At 38.3% G+C, this 23,930-nt stretch overlaps 1 protein-coding gene across 1 annotated transcript in view; it reads left to right on the forward strand.

Moving 5' to 3' along the window:
* Positions 1–3,245: 3,245 nt before the first annotated feature.
* Positions 3,246–23,930, forward strand: part of UNC5C (unc-5 netrin receptor C) — a 162,213-nt gene continuing 141,528 nt past the window's right edge. Inside the window, exons 1-2 of the mRNA XM_089911279.1 lie at positions 3,246–3,261; positions 5,250–5,522. Coding sequence (XP_089767405.1) covers positions 3,246–3,261; positions 5,250–5,522 — 289 coding nt within the window. The remainder of the gene's footprint in view (positions 3,262–5,249; positions 5,523–23,930) is intronic.

A 23,930-nucleotide genomic window follows, 5' to 3' on the forward strand; every position in this document is an offset into this window, starting at 1 on the left:
CCAAGTCTTCTCCCTTTTTTTCTTGATGAGTCTGGCTAATGGTTTATCAATTTTGTTTATCTTCTCAAAGAACCAGCTTTTAGTTTTATTGATCTTTGCTATCGTTTCCTTCATTTCTTTTTCATTTATTTCTGATCTCATCTTCATGATTTCCTTCCTTCTGCTAACTCTGGGTTTTTTTTGTTCTTCTTTCTCTAATTGCTTTAGGTGTAAGGTTAGGTTTTTTATTTGAGGTGTTTCTTGTTTCTTGAGGTAGGATTGTATTGCTATAAACTTCCCCCTTAGAACTGCTTTTGTTGCATCCCATAGGTTTTGGATCATCTTATTTTCATTGTCATTTGTTTCTAGGTATTTTTTGACTTCCTCTTTGACTTCTTCAGTGATCTCTTGGTTATTAAGTAGTGTATTGTTTAACCTCCATGTGTTTGTATTTTCTACAGGTTTTTTCCTGTAATTGATATCTAGTTTCATAGCATTGCAGTCGGAAAAGATGCTTGATATGATTTCCATTTTCTTAACTTTACCAAGGCTTGATTTGTGACCCAAGATATGGTCTATGCTGGAGAACATTCCATGAACACTTGAGAAGAAAGTGTATTCTGTTGTTTTTGGATGGAATGTTCTATAAATATCAGTTAAGTCCATCTTGTTTAATGTGTAATTTAAAGCTTGTATTTCCTTATTTCTTTTCATTTTGGATGATCTGTCCAGTGGTGAAAGTGGGATGTTAAAGTCCCCTACTATGATTGTGTTACTGTCAATTTCCCCTTTTATGGCTGTTAGCATTTGCCTTATGTATTGAGGTGCTCCTATGTTGGGTGCCTAAATATTTAAAATTGTTATTTCTTCTTCTTGAATTGATCCCTTGATCATTATGTAGTGCCCTTCTTTGTCTCTTGTAATAGTCTTTATTTTAAAGTCTGTTTTGTCTGATATGAGAATTGCTACTCCAGTGTTCTTTTAATTTCCATTTGCATGGAATATCTTTTTCCATCCCCTCACTTTCTGTCTGTATGTGTCCCTAGGTCTGAAGTGGGTCTCTTGTAACAGCATATATATGGGTCTTGTTTTTCTGTCCATTTTACCAGTTTATGTCTTTTGGTTGGAGCATTTAATCCATTTACATTTAAGGTAATTATTGATATGTATATTCCTATGACCATTTTCTTAATTATTTTGGGTTTGTTATTGTAGATCTTTTCCTTCTCTTGTGTTTCCTGCCTAGAGAAGTTACTTTAGCATTTGTTGTAAAGCTGGTTTGGTGGTGCTTAATTCTCCTAGCTTTTGCTTGTGTCTAAAGGTTTTTATTTCTCTGTCGAATCTGAGATCCTTGTTGCATAGAGTAATCTTGGTTTTAGGTTTTTCCCTTTCATCACTTTAAATATGTCCTGCCACTCCCTTCTGGCTTGAATAGTTTCTGCTGAAAGATCAGCTGTTAACCTTATGGGGATTCCCTTGTATGTCATTTGTTGTTTTTCTCTTGCTGCTTTTAATATTTTTTCTGTGTATTTAATTTTTGATAGTTTGATTAATAAGTGTCTTGGCATGTTTCACCTTGGATTTATCCTGTATGGGACTCTCTGTACTTCCTGGAGTTGAGTGACTATTTCCTTTCCCATATTAGGGAAGTTTTCAACTATGATCTCTTCAAATATTTTCTCAGTCCCTTTCTTTTTGTCTTCTTTTTCTGGGACCCCTATAATTCAACTTTTGGTGCATTTAATTGTTGTCCCAGACGTCTCTGAAACTGTCCTCAATTCTTTATTTTCTTTATTCTGCTCTGCAGTAGTCATTTCCACTATTTTATCTAACAGGTCACTTCTCCGTTCTTCTGCATCAGTTATTCTGCTATTGTTTCCTTCTAGAGTATTTTTAATTTCATTTATTGTGTTGTTCATCATTGTTTGCTCATTAATTCTTCTAGTTCCTTGTTAAACGTTTCTTGTATTTTCTCCATTCTATTTCCAGAATTTTGGATCATCTTTACTGTCACTACTCTGAATTCTTTTTCAGGTAGACTGCCTATTTCCTCTTCATTTGTTTAGTCTGGTGGGTTTTTGCCTTGCTCCTTCATCTGCTGTGTGTTTCTCTGTCTTCTCATTTTGTTTAACTTACTGTGTTTGGGGTCTCCTTTTCACAGGCTGTAGGTTTGTAGTTCCCGTTGTTTTTGGTGTCTGCCCCCAGTGGCTATGGTTGGTTCAATGGGTTTTGTAGGCTTCATCGTGCAGGGTACTAGTGCCTGTGGTCTGGTGGATTAGGCTGGATCTTGTCTTTCTGGTGGACAGGACCACGTCCGGTGGTGTGTTTTGGGGTGTCTGTGACCTAATTATGCTTTTAGGCAGCCTCTCTGCTAATGGGTGGTGTAGCGTTCCTGTCTTCCTAGTTGTTTGGCATGGGGTGTCCAGCACTGCAGCTTTCTGGTCGTTAGGTGGAGCTGGGTCTTAGAATTGAGACGGAGAACTCTCGGAGAGCTTTCGCCATTTGATATTACGTGGAGCCAGGAGGTCTCTGGTGGACCGATGTCCTGAACTTGGCTCTGCCACCTCAGAGGCCCAGGCGTGACATCCGGCCAGAGCACCAAGACCCTGTCAGCCACACGGCTCAAAAGAAAAGGGAGAAAAAAAGAAATTAAGAAAGAGAGAAAAAAGCAAAATAAAATAAAGTTAGTAAAAGTAAAAAAAAAATAAAATGTAATTTAAAAAAAGAAAAGAAAGAAAGAAGAGAGCAACTAAACCAAAACACAAATCTACCATGGTAACAAGTGCTAAAAACTATACTAAAAGAAAAACAAAAATAAACCAAAAAAAAAAAAGAAAAAAAGGACAGAGCTATACAGACCAAATCACACAAAGAAGCATACACATACACACTTACAAAAAGACAAAAAGGAAAAAAATATATATATCATTGCTCCCAAAGTCCACTGCCTCAATTTTGGGATGATTCGTTGTCTATTCAGGTGTTCCACAGATGCAGGGTACATCAAGTTGATTGTGGACATTTAATCCGCTACTCCTGAGGCTGCAGGGAGAGATTTCCCTCTCTTCTTTGTTCACACAGTTCCTGGGATTCAGCTTTGGATCTGAACCCGCCCGCCTCTGCGTGTAGGTCGCCTGAGGGCATCTGTTCTTCGCTCAGACAGGACGGGGTTAAAGGATCCGCTGATTCGGGGGCTCTGGCTCACTCCGGCCAGGCGGGAGGGAGGGGCGCGGATGCGGGGCGAGCCTGCAGCGGCAGAGGCCGGCATGACGTTGAACCAGCGTGAGGCACGCCGTGTGTTCTCCTGGGGAAGTTGTCCCTGGATCACGGGACCCTGGCGGTGGCGGGCTGCACAGGCTCCCCGGAAGGGAGGTGTGGAGAGTGACCTGTGCTCACACACAGGCTTTTTGGTGATGGCAGCTGCAGCCTTAGCGTCTCATACCTGTCTTTGGGGTCCATGCTGATAGCCGCAGCTCGCACACCAGGAAACAGAGGGAAGAAAAAGTCTCTTGCCTCTTCTGCAGCTCCAGACTTTTCCCGGACTCCCTCCCGCCTAGCTGTGGCGCACTAACCCCCTGCAGGCTGTGTTCACGCCGCCAACCCCAGTCCTCTCCGTGGGATCCGACTGAAGCCCGAGCCTCAGCTCCCAACCCCGCCCGCCCCGGCGGGGGAGCAGACAAGCCTCTCGGGCTGGTGAGTGCCAGTCGGCCCCGATCCTCTGTGCGGGAATCTCCCCGCTTTGCCCTCCGCACCCCTGTGGGTGCGCTCTACTCCGCGGCACCGAAGCTTCCCCCCTCCGCTACCCACAGTCTCCGCCCGCGAAGGGGCTTCCTAGTGTGTGGAAACCTTTCCTCCTTCACAGCTCCCTCCCACTGGTGCAGGTCCCATCCCTATTCTTTTGTCTCTGTTTATTCTTTTTTCTTTTGCTCTACCCAGGTACGTGGGGAGTTTCTTGCCTTTTGGGAAGTCTGAGGTCTTCTGCCAGCATTCAGTAGGTGTTCTGTAGGAATTGTTCCACATGTAGACATATTTCTGATGTATTTGTGGGGGGGGGAAGGTGATCTTCATGTCTTACTCTTCCGCCATCTTGAAGGTCGAGCCTTATACTTTTCAAATAATTTTTTCTAATGAAGTTCCTCTTGCTTTTGTCAGCTCTCAAGGCTAACACAGTGTAGTGGGAGGTGCAGTGCTATGTTGGGAAGATCACAGTTTTCGATGGTGACAAAATTGGGTTCTGATCCCAGTTCAGCTATTTACCACCTGAGTTTTCAGGTGGTAAATAGCAGAACTGGGATCAGTTATCCTCCCAGATGTTGAGTTTTGCCATGTGTAAAAATGAGAATAATCATCTAAATCCTTAATTGAACAACCAGTCAACAGACCTAACATACTGCCTGGTTCATAGCAGGCCCTCAGATTACTTAACTAGATGATATATGAATCATTATTGTTATCCAGCCAGGTTTGTTTGCCCAATATGCAGCAAGTCAAAATGCAGAGATGCCTAGGTTTGCAGGAAAGAGAGGGTTTATTCACAAGGCAGCCAAGTAAGGAAATTAGGAATAAGTCTCAGAAGCACTTCCACAAAGGCAAGGGCTTGGGGGTATTTATGAGGAAAAATAAAGAAACAGGGTGGTCTAAGGCATGGGGAGCATGGGGAAGGGTGATTGGAAAAAGATGCAGTAGTTGTTGTTCCACACAGGCGTAACTCATCTGCAGGCTTCTGTTCACTCAAAAATGAAGGCCTGGGCTTCCCTGGTGGCGCAGTGGTTGAGAGTCCGCCTGCCGATGCAGGGGACACGGGTTCGTGCCCCAGTCCGGGAATATCCCACATGCCGCGGAGCGGCTGGGCCAGTGAGCCATGGCCGCTGAGCCTGCGCGTCCGGAGCCTGTGCTCCGCAACGGGAGAGGCCACCAGAATGAGAGACCCACATACCACAAAAAAAAAAAAAAAAAAAAAGGCCCTTTGCAAGATCTGAGGGTGGAGTTTTCAGCCCTCTGATGTCAAAAGATCACCCAGTGTACACTCATGTGTGCCCAGTTGAAGGGTCAGTGGTCCTATCCAGTTTTAACCAGCTTAGCTCAGAGTAGACACAGCTAACTCCAAGTTCCTGGAAAATGACTCAAGCAAACATCTTATTGTTTAGGCGAGGTGCTCTTGGAGGACATGCAAGTCTTTTGTAGACCTTGATTAATGAAGGCAGGTGAAATGGATTTGACTAATGAATACCCACAGTTTCATTATTTTGGAAAGAGTAGCAAGTGAAAAGAAAATGGCTACAATGTTTTGAACATTTTTCACTTTCTTCTTGTTTTACCAGAGGACGACTTTTTTCATGAACTCCCAGAAACCTTTCCATCTGATCCACCTGAGCCTCTGCCACATTTCCTTATTGAGCCTGAAGAAGCTTATATTGTGAAGAATAAGCCTGTGAACCTGTATTGTAAAGCCAGTCCCGCCACCCAGATCTACTTCAAGTGCAATAGTGAATGGGTTCATCAGAAGGACCACATAGTAGATGAAAGGGTAGACGAAACCTCTGGTGAGTTTTCCATTGCATTTGGACTGCTGTTTAGGATTCACTTATTACTTTGGCATGTTGTCATATTGTTCTTTCAATTATTGAAATTGAAAATAGAATTACTATCCTTTGGTAAAAAGTTTTAAATCAGTTTGGTTAAGATTTGGTGATCTCTTTCCATGCATTGCAAAGTAAAACGCGATGAGTAAATCTTGATTTGATTCCTGTTAGACTGCATAGAATTAAGGCACGGTTCATGCTTAAGAAGATAAATAATGAGAGTGAATAGACTGAATTATGGTAAATAAATACCCCAGTAAAAGATGACCTTGAATTTCACTTGTGTGTCAAGCCTGGTGTCAGGTCTAAATATCCTGGGATTGAGGAACATGTTCAATTAAGGATAAATTGTAGATGTTTACATGACTGTCAAATGTTAATTTCCATACATTGTTTCCCCTTATATATTTTTAAATAATTTGTAAACATTGTAGACTCAGAATATTCTGTACCTTTAACTTACATCTAAAAATGAATCCTAATTACCTAATTCTTGGCTAAAGTTAAATCAAGAGTGATTGAGAATAGTGATATTGTGGGATCCACAAAGAGAAGTTGTGGGTGTAGACTCCATCTGGGTGGGTCTTCATCAGAGTATCTTTGCTTCTGGCATTGTTAAAACTCCTGGCTTTATTGCTCTGTAAACATCATTCTTAATAGTAAAATACTAAAGGCAAAGAGGATGAAGTAGATCTTAATAAACGGTGGGATTTACACTGGCTATAAAGGAAACTTTCTTGATAGGAAGTCTTTATTCCACAATGGGTAAGTTAAGGTAGTTCTGGAAACCCCTAGAGTTATTTTAAACTTAAAAGATATATATCTTTCTATAGAGATTCAACATTTTTTGGTCTCCAGTAGGAAGAATAACAATTTGAACTTTCACATCCCTTCTAGATCTGTGATTTTACATTGACATGTATTTTAAAAATTAAGACTTTATTGATCAATATGTCCAAGCTAAATAGTGACAAATATGATAAAAGTGAAAGCATTTAAATATCTTCATTTTCTTTCATAAATATCTCTACGTACCAAAATGGATACATGTTTTCAAAATTCAATTGTAATTAATTCATATTTGTATCCAAATGTTGGTTAATGAGGGGCAAGCAGTGACCAGCATTTGAAGGAAATCTGCTTTCAGTGTCTCTAATAATAAAGAGCTATTAGGTGATGGAGCATAAATATAACAGACTGTGAGAGGCCTGAGAAGAGGCATCTTTAAAAAAAAAATGCATGCGAGACATATACTTATGTAACACAAATGGTCTTAGAAAATCAGGTGGCAGCTCTACATAATTGTCAATTTGTGAATCAATATGCCCACTGCATGCAAGCTGATGACTATAGAAATAACTGGGTATCCAACTGTATGGTCTCTTCCTTCAGGGAATTGGTCTGTTACACCTCTTGGTCTAATTACTCAGTAAATAACTCCACCAGATGTCTTCAAAATCTCGTGAATTGAGTTTTATTTGTTTCAGCTCATTTATTTGTAAAGATTTCAAACACACACATTTTAATAGTAAGAGGAAAAGAAAGAAATCACAAAACTAAAATGAGAGTCATAAACATACTTAGGCTTGTCTTTACTAGATTAATGAAAAAGCTTTTATAGGAAGATTGTAAATATAGACAAAAGTGCTCTGATATGGAGCACCTCTAGCAGCTTTATGCTATCTTGGTAATGTGTGTGTGTGTATGTGTTTGTGTGTGTGTGTATTTTTATTTTCTTTTTAAAAGACATTTCCTCTCTGTAAAGCATTATATTTTTTTTACTATTTCCACATAAAATTAATTACTATTGCATATACCAATGATTAAAAATACTTCTTAAAGCAACTATAAATGAAAATATATGGCATGTTTCAATTTCAGAAGGGAATAGAGTAGAGCTAAGGAAAGACTTATCAGCCCTAATACTTGCATAGTATTCATATTTGGAGTGGAACACAACATACATTTTTGTTGTCTTTTGTTTTGATGCAAAACTGTACAAGATAGTGAGCATCCAGGGGAATGATTACCTTTAGATTTAGGAAAAAGACAGAGATACCCACAGATACTAGTATTATTTGGTATTGTTCTTAACACACTAGCCAATGCAATTAGACAAGACAAATAATTGAAAAACAGAAAAATTATAAAGCAAGTTGAAGACTATTATTTGGACAAATATGATTTTGTAGGTCTGGAAAACTTATGCAGTTTCATAGGAAAAAATTGAAAAAACATTAAGAGAATATAGAAAAGTGGCTGATAAAAGATATACATAACCCATCAACTTTTCTAAGTACAGTCGATTCAAATTATAATGGAATAAAATACATAATTTACAATAACAATGTAAAAAATGTAGATACAAAGCTATCAAGAAATTTGTAGAATTTTAGAAGAATATAAAAATCTAGGGCTTCCCTGGTGGCGCAGTGGTTGAGAGTCCGCCTGCCGATGCAGGGGACACAGGTTCGTGCCCTGGTCTGGGAAGATCCCACATGCCGCGGAGTGGCTGGGCCCGTGAGCCATGGCCGCTGAGCCTGCACATCCAGAGCCTGTGCTCCACAACGGGAGAGGCCACAACAGTGAGAGGCCCACGTACCGCAAAAAAAATCTACTCAGAGACCAAAAAAAATAGAATGACTTGAATAAATAGAAAGACATATCTTGTTCTTAGATAGAAAGACAATATTTTTAAATGTTTGCTATTTGTAAATGAATCCATAAAGTCGCCAACATTGTATGAAAAGTAATTTGTGAAAATAGCTGGAAGAATTATAAAATAGTAGCATAATAAGGAAATACCAGCTTTTTATAAGTGTATTATAAGGCTAAAGAAGTTTGATCATAGCAAAGAATAAGATACACAGATTAAAGGACCAAAATAGAAACTAGGAAATAAAATCTAAGGCATTTTACAATATGTTGAAGATGATTTTTAAACCCACAACGTAGGCAGTTAGAAAAGTAATAAATAAATAAATAAATCTTGAGTTCTAGATCATTGTTTAGAATAAAATAAATTCTAGATGTTAGGGCTTAACATCATCATCGTTATCATCATCACTGTCATCATTGTTGTCATTGGTAGTCATCACCATTGTCACTAGGAGAAAATTTTGGCAATTTTTTGGTTGGTTGTTTGGTTTCAATGGTGATCAAAGCTTTTTCAATGAAGACAAAATCCAGAAGCTTTGTAAGAAAACATTATTTTTTGAAAAAGCATTATTAAATTTAAATAAAGCAAGAAAAGCACAAAAACCAAGGGACAGATATATACTAATCAAAGGGCTAATTTGATTAATATATTACTAGCTCTTAAAATATGTTAAGAAAAAGATCTGCAGCCCAGTATAAAAAATTGAGCAGAGTTTCAAAATGGAGGTATAGGAAAAGAAATGTAAATGGTAAATACGCATCTAAGAAAATGTTGTCAAGATCAGAACAGTTCTTAGTATACAGTGTTGATGAAGGAGTGGGATGGGGTATTTCATACTTTGTTGATGAGGTTGCAAATTGATGTTATCTTTTTGAAGATCAATTTGAAAATACCTATCAATATTTAAACGTATACACTCTTTCACTCAGTAACTACAAGTTTAGGAACTATCTAAAAATAAAATTCCTAATGAGCACAAAGACTTGTGTGAAAGGTGGTCCATTGCACCCTTGTTGCAGTTAGCATATCAAGGGCTGATCAACTCCAGGATGGAATACTGTGCTGCTTTGTAAAACAGTGAGGTTTCTCCATATGTGAAGCTGTAGAAAAATCTCTCAGATAAAATATGAAATGAAAACCAAAGTACAGAACATTGTGTGCAATATGTCCTTATTATGGAAAAAAGAGAATGCACATGTATTTGTCTATGCATTGGGATTTTTTTGAGAAACATACAAGCAGTTGACAGGTCAGAATCTGGGGCAGTAAGATACTTCTTTTATTGTTTGATTTTTGTTCAATCCTGTGAACATTTTATTTTCTTGATGGATAATGAAACCTGAATTTTAAAAGCCCAAACTACTTTATTGAGTCTTTTTGCCTGTTATCATAAATCTCCAATCTGTACAACTACTGGAAGTGGGGGGATTTGTAGGCCTCATATTAGAGCTCTTTGCTTTCCTGTGAGATCAGAACAGTGTGAATGGAATTGAACTGCTCGGTTTGGGGGTTTTTTCCTCTGAAGTTAGATTCACCTGCAACTTTGGTGCTCAACTCTTTATTTAATACAGTCTGAGTATTGTTTTGTTATGGGCCTTAGTGATTCTTAATATCAAGAAATGTTAGGATACATTGTCTTGAAATATATTACAAATTAGAGAAATTTTCTTGGCATTTTAAAAATCAAATTGGTTCTTAGATGATAGGACAGGGAGAAGTCATTGCAAAAAGTTTGTTTTTATAGGTCCCTCTACCTTAGAATAATGATATCTGGAAGCATGTGGCAATCAGGTACATTGCCTTGCAACTAAGAAAAATCAACTGCATTCAGTAAAATCTCCATCAGAAGTACGTTTTGATTAAAAAACTACAAAATAACAAAACAAAAAAGAACAAAAGTTTCTCTCCAATTCACAAAATTCTTCCTTTTAATATGCTCTCTTGCTCTGAAGTATTAAGTAAATGATTATTTATATTCACTGAGCAAAGCTATATACCATTGATCATAAAATATACTGATTAAAGATCATTCATTACTGTTACTGTTTGCTTTTCCATCATTTAAATCACGTTTGCATTTCTTGCAAACATGTAATATTAAGAAACAGAAAAGTGGAAAGCAGCATATATTAGATGGTTTAGAAATTTTCAATGTTGAGAAGCTCTTGAGTTGATAATATAGTAATAAGTACCCATGTTCCTTTCAGGATTCCAAAGAAATTTTGATCTACTCAAAATTTTATGGTTACATTTTTACGAAAAGCTCAGGCTTGGTTGCTTGCTTTTTATTTACTTGAAGCCTTTTCAACCCTTGTTTCCATGGTACCTAAGATTCACCATTGAAAAGTAAATATTTCCCCTCTGTGAAGAACCAAGGGAGTTTAGAAAACCTCAGTTGGCTTGAAATTTTACTAAACCCTAGGTTTTCCCTTTTCATCTTTTTTGCTCACAATAGCAGAATATTATCAGTAGGACCAACACAGAGAGTTCCAAGCTTTATACTGAATGTCATGTATTATGACATTTAGTCATCACAGCAATCTTATGAGATAATTTTGGGATTCTCCTCTTGCAAATGAGAAAACTGAGGCTCAGAACCCAGGGTTCTCTGATTCCAAAGCCTCTGCTCTTGGCCCTGTAGTCAGTGTCTCCCTAAATTCCACCATAACTTTGAACACATAACTAAATTGAGCTAAAAAAAGAGCTATGTAATACAATTATCCCTTTTCTCAGGAAAGAAAATCTGGTTCCAAATGTCAGCTAAACATTTATCTTTCATGGTATTCATCTCCCTTCTTGCCTTGTGTCAAGTTTTTCATATGTGACCCTTTGTGGTTCTTTAATAATTAAGATAGTGCTTATTAGGATTTGATTATTTTTATTTGTGAAGGTATTTAACATTTGGACAAATAGAAAAATTGGAAAGAATTTCAATTGGTGAGCAAAAGGTGAGCCTTAACAGAAAAAAAAGAAATTGATGAAGAGAAACTATACTTGGATACAAATTAAATTGCCTTTACTCAAGACAGAGCTTTTAAAAACTATATTGTGCTCACTCAGATCCCTATTTGTTACAAGAGTGGCACAGCTGAAATTCTTTGTCCTCTTGTCTTCCTATTTTAGATACCTCTTTATTCCATTCCATCAGCAAAAACAGAAATCTCAGCTTTATCCCTTCTTTCAATAGCCAAAGTGATCAGCAAATACTGCTAATTCCTTCTCAGAATTCTCCCAAAAAACGTCCTTCTGTTTTTAATTCTTGATGCTACTCCCCTAGTATAGGCCTTAATTATATACCTCTTAGATTATTTAAATAGCTTCCTACACTTTCTTGGTGTCAGCCTTTCTCCTCAGCAATTAATTCTCCAGGTAGTTATAGGCCTAAAGAACAGGCCCGAGTGTTTATATCATTCCATTTCTTAAAATATATGTCTTTCCTTTGTCCATGGAATAAAGCATATCCTCCTTGGTCATATATTCAAAAGCTTCAGTACAGTCTGTTCTTAATCAAACTTTCTAGCCTTATTTTAATAGTTTCTCCCCCACCGCATGCTCCGTATGCTAGGCCAGTTTGGTTTTTCCTCTTAAACTGTGTTCAGTGAACCACCAGTGTCTTATAAGTGCTATTTGGGGAAAAAACAAAAAGGAAACAAACAAAAATCTTTGCGGTCAAATAATTTCGGAAACACTGCAATAATTATATTCCCCTTTTGGAGAAAGTATAAAGTATATTTGCATGTAGAAGTCCCAGGAAAGTCCCAGAAGTGGAAAAATATTTTTTAACCTCATATTGTTTGGTAGCTGAACTCTTTTTCTCAGAACCTCTGTTAAAATATCATGAGAAGTTAATGTCACACCAAGACATGATTTAGAAAATGCTGCTCATACATTTTCAAAGGGAAATTATGTAAGATTTTTAAAATTTTATTAAATGAATGCAAATACTCTACACTTTTGTGTCTTAGGATCCTAGAAGGTTTAAGCTGTGAGACTGTAACAGTCATTTAAACTCAATGAATTATTGGCATGCTTCTCATTAAATTATATTAAAGTGAGCATAATCAGTTTTCTGTTATCATGACTTAATGGTGCTACTTTTGTCATATGGAACTTTAGGAAATAGGTCTGGTCATCTCCTGGCCTATTCCTAATTTTAGTTATTTGAAAGGGACAGTTATCACTTCTCCTTTCCCAAGTTCTCTCTCCTCTTCAGTCTAAACATTATGAGCTGAAGAGTAAGCTCCATGAATTCAGGGATTATGTCTATCTTTTTTGCTATCTACCTCCATGCTTAACTTGGTGTTGGGTTCTTAGTAGGTGCTCAATAAATGTGTGTTGTATGAAATAATGTTTCTTTATACCATACTTTCCTCCATCCTACCTCTGTTAAAATCCTACTCATTCTTTTTTTTTTTTTTTTGCGGTACGCGGGCCTCTCCCTCCCTGTTGTGGCCTCTCCCGTTGCGGAGCACAGGCTCCGGACGCGCAGGCCCAGCGGCCATGGCTCACGGGCCCAGCCGCTCCGCGGCATGTGGGATCTTCCTGGACCGGGGCACGAACCCGTGTCCCCTGCATCGGCAGGCGGACTCTCAACCTGTGCCACCAGGGAAGCCCAAAAAATCCTACTCATTCTTAAAGAAGTATCTCAAAAGCAATATCATAGGTGAATCCTTCTATAAAACCCCAAGTCATAGCATAAACATGTCCGCATTTCACTTATGTGTGCTTCCATTTTCATTATACTCATAAATGTGAAATGTATATGTGTATTATACATAAGAAGTTATCAATATTCAGTCATTTTTGAGGTACAAAAATGGCAGTTTCTTGTAATTCAATATCATATGTTATTTATCATATATATAAAATCTCTGTCTCTTCAACTAGATTGAAATGGTATGGTAGGGCCTGTGTTTTGTAAAGCTTTGTCTTTTGTAGTTTATAACATATGGCATTGAGCACAAGAGATGATGAATAAAAGTTTGTGAGATTGTAGCCATTCATCCTACTAAATTTGGGTAACTGAAATGTAGTGATACATACTAATGATGTTTTTATTTGGAATACTTCATGAATAGGTAATTTGAGAAATGCACAAAGCATAATTTTCTATAAGAGTAGTTACTTTACACATTAAATACACACAATTTTCAGACCAGTTGTTATTCTCCATGCAAAATAATTACTGTAAACTTAGTTCTCATTAATAGAATTAATATTTTCAAAAGGAAGTTAGGTGGGCTTTGTTTAAATTTTAGTAAATGATGCATAAAATGTGGAAGCCCTATTTGAACTTTATTCCATATTTTGTTATGTAATTCAGTGGGAGTATTGCCTTTGCAAGAATAGAGCCTTATATTTGTAATATGTGTCTGCCAATGAAGATAAATGATTCCGGAATATAAATCAATTATTTATTTGATTTCCTTCTCAAAGGTCCTTCTTTCAATACTAGAAACTAACAATTTTTCTTTTTGGTATGAGGCTAGCCCCAAAATAAAAATAGAAAACTGGCAAGGATCCATGTAGTACATTAAGGCTTTTCCACTGAGTCAGTCAGGTAACTTGGCAAGAAAGTAGTTACCAGTTAGTGATAACAGAATATTAATTATCCCGAAATATATACTTTTTCATATTCTTCATTTTTTAGTGCTCACAATTGATTTATCCTAATTTCACATCGACGTTTTCTTTAAACACCTGGGTTCACATGGCCAACATATCCCAGCTGCAATTACTAAAGTTGGTTGGATTGGAGTTCCAGAACTTGGATTTTAGTTGCTTTCATTCCATTCTAGCATGAAAATAGTCTTGGCTAGCTGAGTGATTTGGGCTCTCACTGTATATAAAGATGGCTTCTGTTTCCATTCTTTTCCTAACTTACAAACAGAAGTGAGTACTTGAAAAATTGGGGGCTACACATTTGGATTCCTTTTGTTTCTAATATGTCATTGTCATGAAGTTTTTATTGTTGTATGTTTTATAATTCCAATATTTGCAAACATCAATATTATAGATTCTGTACATACTGCATGCAACACACCCTGACTACACCATATTTACAGAACTATATAATTTTAATTCAGTTTTATCCCATGGGGAAGATTTTTAAGATTTGAATTACATACTGTATAGAAAAATGTAACACCATGTATTTTTTAATACATGATTGTATTAAACATGATTGTAGAGTAAGAACATGATTAAAGTAAAGGCAAGAACACATCACATCTTTCAATGCAGTTTTAGCTAGCTGTGTTTCATTAGAGGAAAACAGAAATTTTCTAAAATGATATACAGCGAGAGTTTTTAATGTAATGAACACAAAGGAATTCTCCCTTGCCAGATAACACTTAGGGCAAGGTTACTTGTAATGCATTACTCCTTTCTCTTCCTACCGTTAAGATGAAAGCATTGATTAATACAGTGTAATCAAGAATATGCATATAAGTTGATATGTAAGTACATACATATGTATATTTGTGTGAGTGTGTTTGTGTGTGTGCCTTTCTAAATTTTGAGAAGAGAAGATCAAATGCTACCCAACCCTAGGCTCATACAGAGACTACAATAAGAAACAGGAGTCCAAGAACCATTCTTCACTAGATACCCAAACAGGGCATTTCAGGAGCACAACTAGTGATTGTGTTGCTATAGCAATTTTGCCATGTGCCCAGCAACCATGCATATGCCGTGGCTTAGAGTTTTAATATGCCCACTTCAAAGTGAGAATAGCACAAGTGTTAAAAGCCATAATGTATTTTTAATCTAATATTTGGCTAAAATATGTAAGGGTTTTGTTTTTGTTTTTGTTTTGCGGTACGCGGGCCTCTCACTGTTGTGGCCTCTCCCGTTGTGGAGCACAGGCTCCGGATGCACAGGCTCAGCGGCCATGGCTCACGGGCCCAGCCGCTCCGTGGCATGTGGCATCTGCCCGGACCGGGGCACGAACCTGTGTCCCCTGCATCGGCAGGCGGACTCTCAACCACTGCGCCACCAGGGAAGCCCTATGTAAGGGTTTTAAAGAGAGTTTCTTGTTCTTTATTTTCATGGGAAGGAACATACTTAACAGAGTTCCAGATTATAATATGAAATGGATTTATCATCTTATTTAAGGAAGTTTGAGAACAATTTCAGCTTAAAAAAGAGGGTTAGCTTCCTAAAGAGCATGACTTTCTCTCCAAATTTAAATGTTCTTTTTTGGTGTCTGTACCTATTATGCTAAATATAAATAAACCTGGTTGATAATTATGCAATAACGACCCAGGTTATTGTCCTTCTTATTTTGTGATGTCAGGAATTGTTATCCATTCTGTTTGAGGCTCTGTATCTATCACTAAATCTTCCTATTCAATATTCTCCCAGTACTTGGCTCAAAATTTTCTCTCTCCTCACCCCACGTTTTTGGGGCATCTTAAAAAACGGAACAGATAACTTTTTAGTTAAAAAAATATTGCAATCAATGAATAATCTAATGCTGAAATTTGAGGGGTGAAGCCTTTACTTGCTCTGGATTCTTTAGTCTTCTCCCCCTAATTTCGTCAATCCAGAATCATCCCTTAGCTAGGGATTTTCAGAGACCTCTTGGGGATGCCTGTTGAAATAACCAGTCTTGCCAATTCCTCTGAAAAGCACTATTTGGAGATACAAAACCAGCATATAAAACATGACAACTACAGTTAGCAGAATATCAGGGTCTGGCAAAAAAGCAAGCACAGCATGTAGGAAGTATAATATCTAGCAATGAAAAACAATTCAGATTAGGAAAGTCTTAGACTCATTCCTAATTTCATTGAGGGTTTAACCTGATTTTTGAAATCTGTTTCGGAAGAAATCTCCAAGAACATGAAAGCAAGAGCAGCAAGGAAATATTAAGGCATTTGCTGTCAACCCTGTGGCTGCATTTGACAATCATCAGTGGGAGATTTTTGAAAATACATATGTCCTGGCCTCACCCCCAGAGAGAATGGTTTAATTGGGAACAGGGCATAGCTTTTTCTTTGTCTGTCTGCTTGTTTTAAGCTCACTAGCAATGCTAATGTACAACCAGGCTTGAAAACTGTTGAGACACTGCTGTGAAAATGCAGCATAGAGGAAGTACATAGACTTTCTATTCAAAAACCATGACCCAGATACTTTACTTGGTGCTGTAAGTAGAGATAAAACTAAGACCTGATGCACTTAAGGAGGTCACAGTCTAGAGAGGTCAAAATAGAGGAGGGAAAAGAGAGAGTGGAAAAGAGTATGCTTTACTGTTTGCTTGGGTTCTCCTTTCATTATGAGAATAAATTTGTGAAACTCCTTGATATTTCCATGGTATAGAGTTACATGGTAGAGAGCCCCTGCTTTCTTCAATATCCTTTCGCCTGTCTCTGCCTATTAAACTTCTCAGGCTGAGAGATAGCAGCCTCCTGACGGAAGAGGGGGGAACTCCAGGGCTTGAGTGAATTAAAATTTAGCTGGAAAAACCCAGGGGAATGTTCTGTACAAGGCAGTTCCAGGAATGGCAGGGAATGAATGACATGCCTCTTTTTATAGCTACAGCCTTGATGATTCTAGACAATGATGCCCTCTGTTTGAAATGACGTTAGTGACTAAAAGGCTACATCCCCACACCCATCCCATGGGGCATTTGTGAAACCAGAAAAACACTGCGTGGCAGACAGCTTTTCCTCACCTTTTTGCTCTGTCAGATTCTTGAGTCTACTCTTTGAATGTACAGACAGAGAATAAATGCCCTTAGTCACTGTATTAGTTTCTGAGGGCTGCCACAATAAATTACTATGAAATTTGTAGCTTAAAACAACAGAAATTTATTCTCTTACAGTTTTGGAGACTAGAAGTCTGAAATCCAGCAGACTCACACTCCTGGGGACTCTGGAGGAAAATCTGTTCCTTGTCTCTTCTAGCTTCTGGTGGGGGTCCCGGCATTCCTGGGCTTGTGGCCCCATCACTTCAATCTCTGCCTCTGTCTTCACATCACTTTCTCTTCTTTGTCTGTCTTATCTGTATGTCTCTTATAAAGACACTTATCACTGGATTTAGGGCCCACCTTGATAATTCAAGATCTCAAAATCCTTAATTTAACTCTATCTGCAAAACCCGTTTACCAAATAAGGTAACATTCACCTGTTCTGGGGATTCATATGTGAACATAATCTCGTTAGGGGCCACCATTTAGCCCACTATAGTCACCAAACATCTGTCAAGAAGAAGTCACTTAATATGACAGTTGAAAAGGGCAACAAACCTTAACAGACACCACACCAAGAGGACAAATAGGTGGCAAGTAAACATATGAAAAGATACTCCACATCCTATATCAGGAAAATGCAAATTGAAACAATGAAATACCACTACAAATCTATTCAAATGGCCAAAATTCAGAACACTGACAACACCAGTGCTGGCAAGAATGTGGAACAACGTGAACTCTCATTTATTTCTGGTTGGAAAGCAAAATGGTACAGCCACTTGGAAGGCAGTTTAGCGGTTTTTTACAAAACAAAACATACTCTTACCATATGACACAGCCATTGCACTCCTTGGTATTTACCCAAAGGAACTGAAAACTTATGTTCACACAAAATCATGGATGTTTATAGCAACTTTATTCATAATTGCCAAGACTTGGAAGCAACCAAGATGTCCTTCAGTAGGTGAATGGATAAATAAGCTTTAGTCCATCCAGACAAGGGAATATTATTCAGTGCTAAAAAAAAAAATAAGTTGTCATGTCATGGAAGGATAGAGAGGAATCTTAAATGCATATTACTAAGTGAAAGAAATCAATCTGAAAAGGCTACATACTGTATGATTTCAACTATTTGACATTTGGGTTAAGGAGAAAACTTTGGAGACAGTAAAAAAATCAGTGGTTGCCAGGGAAGGGAAGGATGAATAGGTGGAGCACAAGAGGATTTTTAGGGCAGTGAAACTACTCTGTATCATACTTTAATGGTGGATACGTGTCATTACATATGTCCAAATCCATAGAACGTACAATACCCAGAGTGGACCTTAATGTGAACTATGGACTTTGGGTGATGATGTGTCAGTGTAGGCCCATCAATTGTAAAAAAAATGTACCACTCTGGTGGGAGATGTTGACAATAGGGGAGGCTGTGCATGTGTGGGAGCAGTAGGTATATGGGAAATTTCTGTACCTGTCTCTCAATTTTGCTGGGAACCTAAAACTGCTCTAAAAAATAGTAGTAGTCTATTAAATACCAGGACCAGAAAAGGCCATGATAGTGGAGGCATGAGTAGGGCTGCTGGGGGCTGAAAGAGAAGGCACTTACCTGGCTATTTCCCCTCGTTTAGTCAGTATTTCTAAGTTAACTGTACATGTAGCAGGCAATGAAAGCATTTCCTCGTGTTCTTTACCAGCTTTCTAAAGCCTCTCCCAATCTGTTGCGTTGTCCTGTGGGCCAGATGCAGGGAAAGAGCTGCACAGCCAGGCTCTTGTATCGCTCACTTTTCTCATGCCACGGCATCCTTGCCAGCCTCTGTGCTCTAACAGTTGCCCTGTCTCATGGAAACCTAAAAATTCTCACAGCTACGTTTCTCATGAAAATTTTTGCCCCACAGAGTTGCCAAAACCAAATCGAAATAGCCAATACAACCTAAAGAGCTGCACTTGATAATTTCTTCTACACACACACACACACACACACACACTTTCGCTTGACCTAGCAACACAATAGGAATGTAAACACATTGTTAATGCAGTCGCTCTCAGTTGGCTTCCCAGATGGCTTAAGTTCAATAGATTTTTCCCCCTGATTTCCTCAGCTTCTCCTAGTAAGTGCTAAACAACCATTATGCCTTTTCCTGCACATTGAGATTCATCGGCAGCTACTAAACTGCCTCCAAAGTGCTTCAATTTTGCATGAGTGCTAAGCTGAGGACTGGGAGACATTACCCAGTGCTGAAGGCCCAGATCATTAGAAAGAGCATGTAAATCCTCTGAACCAGAAATAAAAAGTGCAGAGATTTCCTTTGTGAAGTCCCAACTGCAGCTTTACGTAAAACATGAACCTTTGGCAAGATTTTAGGTGTTTCTTTTTACCTTCTCAACTGTAATTTTGCCTGACTTTGGCTTATGTGTTCTCATTTTTTTAAACATTTATTTCACAGTCAGAAGCGTATGAAATAACAGCCATGCACTGTCATTATTTCTCTTCTTAGGACACCGGAGCCCTCTTCACTTTTAACGGGGATGGAACTTCAAAGGATTGCTAAGGGATCACCCACATGATATGTTTTTAAAACAAACCTGAGACCAGCTTGGGGGGATGGGTGGAGATATATGAGATATGTGCAGGGGACATAAATCTGTATTATTTAAGTATAGATGTAGGAAGTGTACCGATACTGGGTTATGGAGAGAGGTTGGGCTAGAATCAGAAGAGGATAGGGAAAATTATTAATGAGAAAGAGGTGGTTGTGTTCTCATTTTTCAATAGATACATCCCTGTACATTATTACCTAAAAGTCTTATTTGTGTTTTTCAAGGTGAACATCATTTTATCTGTACTTGACCTGTGTTTCCATCTCTGCTATCCTCCCAGCCTGCTTGTCAGACTACCTCGCTGCAAATTAGAAGTGAGCATGTGGTCAGCTAGAGCAGTACCTGTGGGAGAGCGGGTCCAGGAGGGCTGGAATTCTGAGTGTCCTGCAGCTCTGCCTACTGTGGGGCTGGGCTGGGACCCTAAGCCCGTGGAGTCGTGACAAAAGCTCCATGATGGGAAGGTTGACTCTCCATCCTCATTCAGTGTTTCCTTTGCAGCAAAATTTTGTGAACAGTTATGAGAACATTTTACATTTTTGTCTATAGTATATCCATTCAAGAGTAATAAACCAGGCTCCTTTTACATGATTGGTCTGTAATTACTTCTCTTTTTCCATACATGTATGTACTAACTCAGGCTATCTTCCTTTTAAGATTCTGAGAGTAAAAATATACATTTAAGATGAGATACAGCAGTTCACTATTTATCTCTAAACGTATTTCCAAGGACATTTATTTATTTATTTTAATTAATTAATTATATTTCTGGCTGCGTTGGGTCTTCGTTGCGGTGCGCGGGCTTCTCATTGCGGTGGCTTCTCTTGTTGCGGAGCACGGGCTCTAGGCCTGCGGGCTTCCGTAGTTGTGGCTCACGGGCTCTAGAGCGCAGGCTCAGTAGTTGTGGCGCACGGGCTTAGTTGCTCCCCAGCATGTGAGATCTTCCTGGACCAGGGCTCGAACCCGTGTCCCCTGCAGTGTCCACTGCCCCACCAGGGGAGTCCTCCAAGGACATTTATTAGCCACTGATTTATTCAACACCGCATATGCAAGTGGGATCTGACAGAAATGTGACTAAATGGGCTTGTAGGGTAAGAAATAAATGCATTCCAACTTGGAAGTGAAAAGAAAATACTAGATGAATGATATGCATGTAAATACACATAGTATTATTTGGTGCATATGTATACTGCCTATATATCATACCCACTTTATGCTGAAACCCAGTTTTGTTTGTCAGCATGTTGTATTTATCCTTCAGACTGAACAGTCCTATCCATTAATTTCATTTTACTAATTTTTCTGAAAACCCAGCTAATCACGCAAATGTCATCTTTATTAGTGTATCATCACAAAATATTAATTATTGTGGTTCCACACCTTATGACACTGAACTGCACGTATTAAATAGCTAGCTTTCCCGTTCTCCCATACAGATTGTCTATCTGCTAGGGTATGTATCCTTTGAAGGGAATACATTTATAAAAGAAAGGAAAAGAACAAAACTTTACCTGGAGATATGAACAGACACATGATTGAAGCTGTTTGTTCAGTTGGCAGTATTATACAGTTACATAAATATCTCAGGAAATTGGAGCTCGTGGTGGGAAACAATCATTTTTCCTTCTTAATTTTTCTTTGTGGTGCTGGTGCAGAATGGACGTGAAGACATTACAAGTTACACACGACATTCAGAATCAGGCATCACTCGTACATTATTTCAAGTTTTAGTTTTCCTATCTCTTGTGAAAACATCAAAATAAGATGTTGGACTGTAAAGAAAATTATAATAGTAACTAAACATCATAACCTAGATTTTCACATCAATTTCTTCAACATTTATTTTAGAAATAGTATTTTGAAAAACTGCAAGTACACTATTTGAAAATATTTTTCTTACATAATAAGCCAATTATACTGTTTTATAGCATTTGGGGTATAATATTAAAATCACACATTCAGATATTTGAAAACTGAATTATATTGTAGAAGGCCATCTAATATTTATGTCGTATTCTCTCCTTCCTGGGCACACAGGAATATTACAAGTCCCACTTCCTTGCTGTGCAGCTTGGCCAAGTGATTACTTCTAGCCCATGGGCTATGAGTGAGCTATGTTGAACTTCAGAGCCAACCAAGCCTTTTAAGAGCAGGTGTGAGCTCTCTGTGCTCTCTTCTCCTTGCTTGGAGACCCTGGTAGCCATGGTTGAGAAGATGTAGGTTGAAGAAGGATGTAGCCTGAATTACTAAGAAAGTTCATACAAAATAGCTGCCCTGAAGACTTCTGTGATGGAAACATAGACTTTAATTTTGTAAAGCTCTGAAATGAAGGGCATTGTGTAGTACACAGCATGGCATAAAGTATTTTAGCTTCTGAAATCACATTAGTTAGGCTAGTTAGTATCGTATTAAGGGCTTACTCTGCTAAGAGTTTTACGTGTATCACCTCATTTAATCCTTAAAATAACCCATTGAGTTAGGAATTTTAATTCCTATTTTCTTGTTGAGGAAAGTGCTATTTAGTGAGGTAGAGGAATTTTCCCAAGGTCATACATCTAGTCATTTGAGGAACTAGAATTTGAACCAAGTCCTTCTCCAAAGATCAAACTCTCAATTAAGTTAATTGCCAAGGATGAATTAAACATAAGGTTTTACTGGCAAATAATGTAGCAGTATAGTCTTCTGGAATTCTACCTAAAGCCTTATGTTTATCAAAAACTAAGTACATGTAACTTAGAATCAGCAGAAGGTCAAAGAGACATTCTCTGCATTTAAAAAAAAAGGAAAAAAGGGGCTTCCCTGGTGGCGCAGTGGTTGAGAGTCCACCTGCGGATGCAGGGGACATGGGTTCGAGCCCTGGTCCGGGAAGATCCCACATGCCACGGAGCGGCTGGGCCTGTGAGCCATGGCCGCTGAGCCTGTGCGTCCGGATCCTGTGCGTCCGGAGCCTGTGTTCCGCAACGGAAGAGGCCACAACAGTGAGAGGCCCACGTACCGCAAAAAAAAAAGGAAAAAAGTTTAAGTGCATTATACTCATTTGCATTATTTTATTAAATCATCTTTCCCTTTGGAATAATAAAAGAAAAATTTGAGGCAGGGATCTCAGAATATATAAAAATATTTTGGAAATATCAGAACAAATAGTTATTTCTCAGTCTCTATAAAGTTCAAATTGAAAATTGTTTCAGCAGGAGTTCAGTACATACTCCTGGCTTGAAAATATGAACTGCTAATATTTTTCATCTCTACTTAGAACTTCACAAGTTAAATTTTTTCCTTCTTGTAAATTGAGTCATTCTCGCATACTAGAATTCTTTTTTAAACGGATAAGAAAAAAGGATCTTCTCACTGACACTTGATCTGTTTTCACTCAGCTATTACTGGAGGCCCAACAATTTTGGAGGCTCTAAAAAGCATTACAATAACTCCACTTTTTGTTCCCTGTTCTTAGTGCAAATAGCAAACATGTTCAAAATTTAAATCAGAGCTGTGTTTGATTATGTCTTTCTGGCTAGGATAGGAGGTACAACTGCCATCATGACTGAAAGTTCCTTTCCTCTAAAGTCTAAGGGAACACAATCCCATATCTTTTAAATAAGTATATCATAGTGTCCTGGGGGAAATATTCTTTCATTAATTCAACAAATATTTATTGTATGCCTACAATACGTACCAGGTATTATTCTAGGCCACAGCAACATCAGGTAACACACAAAAATTTCTACCCTGATGGAGCTCACATCCTAGTTGGAAAGTGAAGAAAGACTCTAGAAAACGTGATTGTGTTTTATCAATTTTAAATCTTCTCTAAACGGTGGAAGTTTGCTTACTCTGCCCCAAATTAGTCAGAACTACCCTAGTTAGTTATTTCTATTCAGTTGCTTTGTGTCCCTGCCTCACCTGGGAACTGGGATAGGGATGTAAGAAACTCCTAATGGGTGAGCTGTGCAAGCTTCTTCGTTACTGAAACCAGTAGACTCTTCACTCATCCCATCAGGGTAGCTTTACTCTATCTGCGCTTTAATATAGTAGGGACCTAGGGGGTGAGGGAAGTCCTGGGTGATTTGGCTGAAGGACAGGAAACTTAAAGGCAAATCACTAGAACTTATGCCTGCTGTTCAGATTTCATTTCTAAATATCGTAGCCTCATCTGCATTGCCCTGGACAGTTCACATCCCCACCCAGACTGAACTCTCCCAACTCTGTTGAAAATTTCCCAAACCAGCCATGTCTTTCTCATCTGGGTATGTGACTAATACAATTTCCAGTCAGGGTGTTCTTCCCCCCTCTTCCCCTCCCTTAAAACTATGTTAGTACCTCCAATGGTAATTTTGTTAACAGAATATAGTTTTATTCTCAATTACTATTTTATAGGATATTTAAAAGGAATTTTATAGATTTCAAGATCTTTTGTAGGTGT

Source organism: Delphinapterus leucas, chromosome 5 (genome assembly GCF_059928025.1).
Source record: "Delphinapterus leucas isolate spDelLeu-1000000601 "Yukka" chromosome 5, BTC_Dleu_Yukka2, whole genome shotgun sequence".
Classification (NCBI taxonomy): Eukaryota; Metazoa; Chordata; class Mammalia; order Artiodactyla; family Monodontidae; genus Delphinapterus; species Delphinapterus leucas.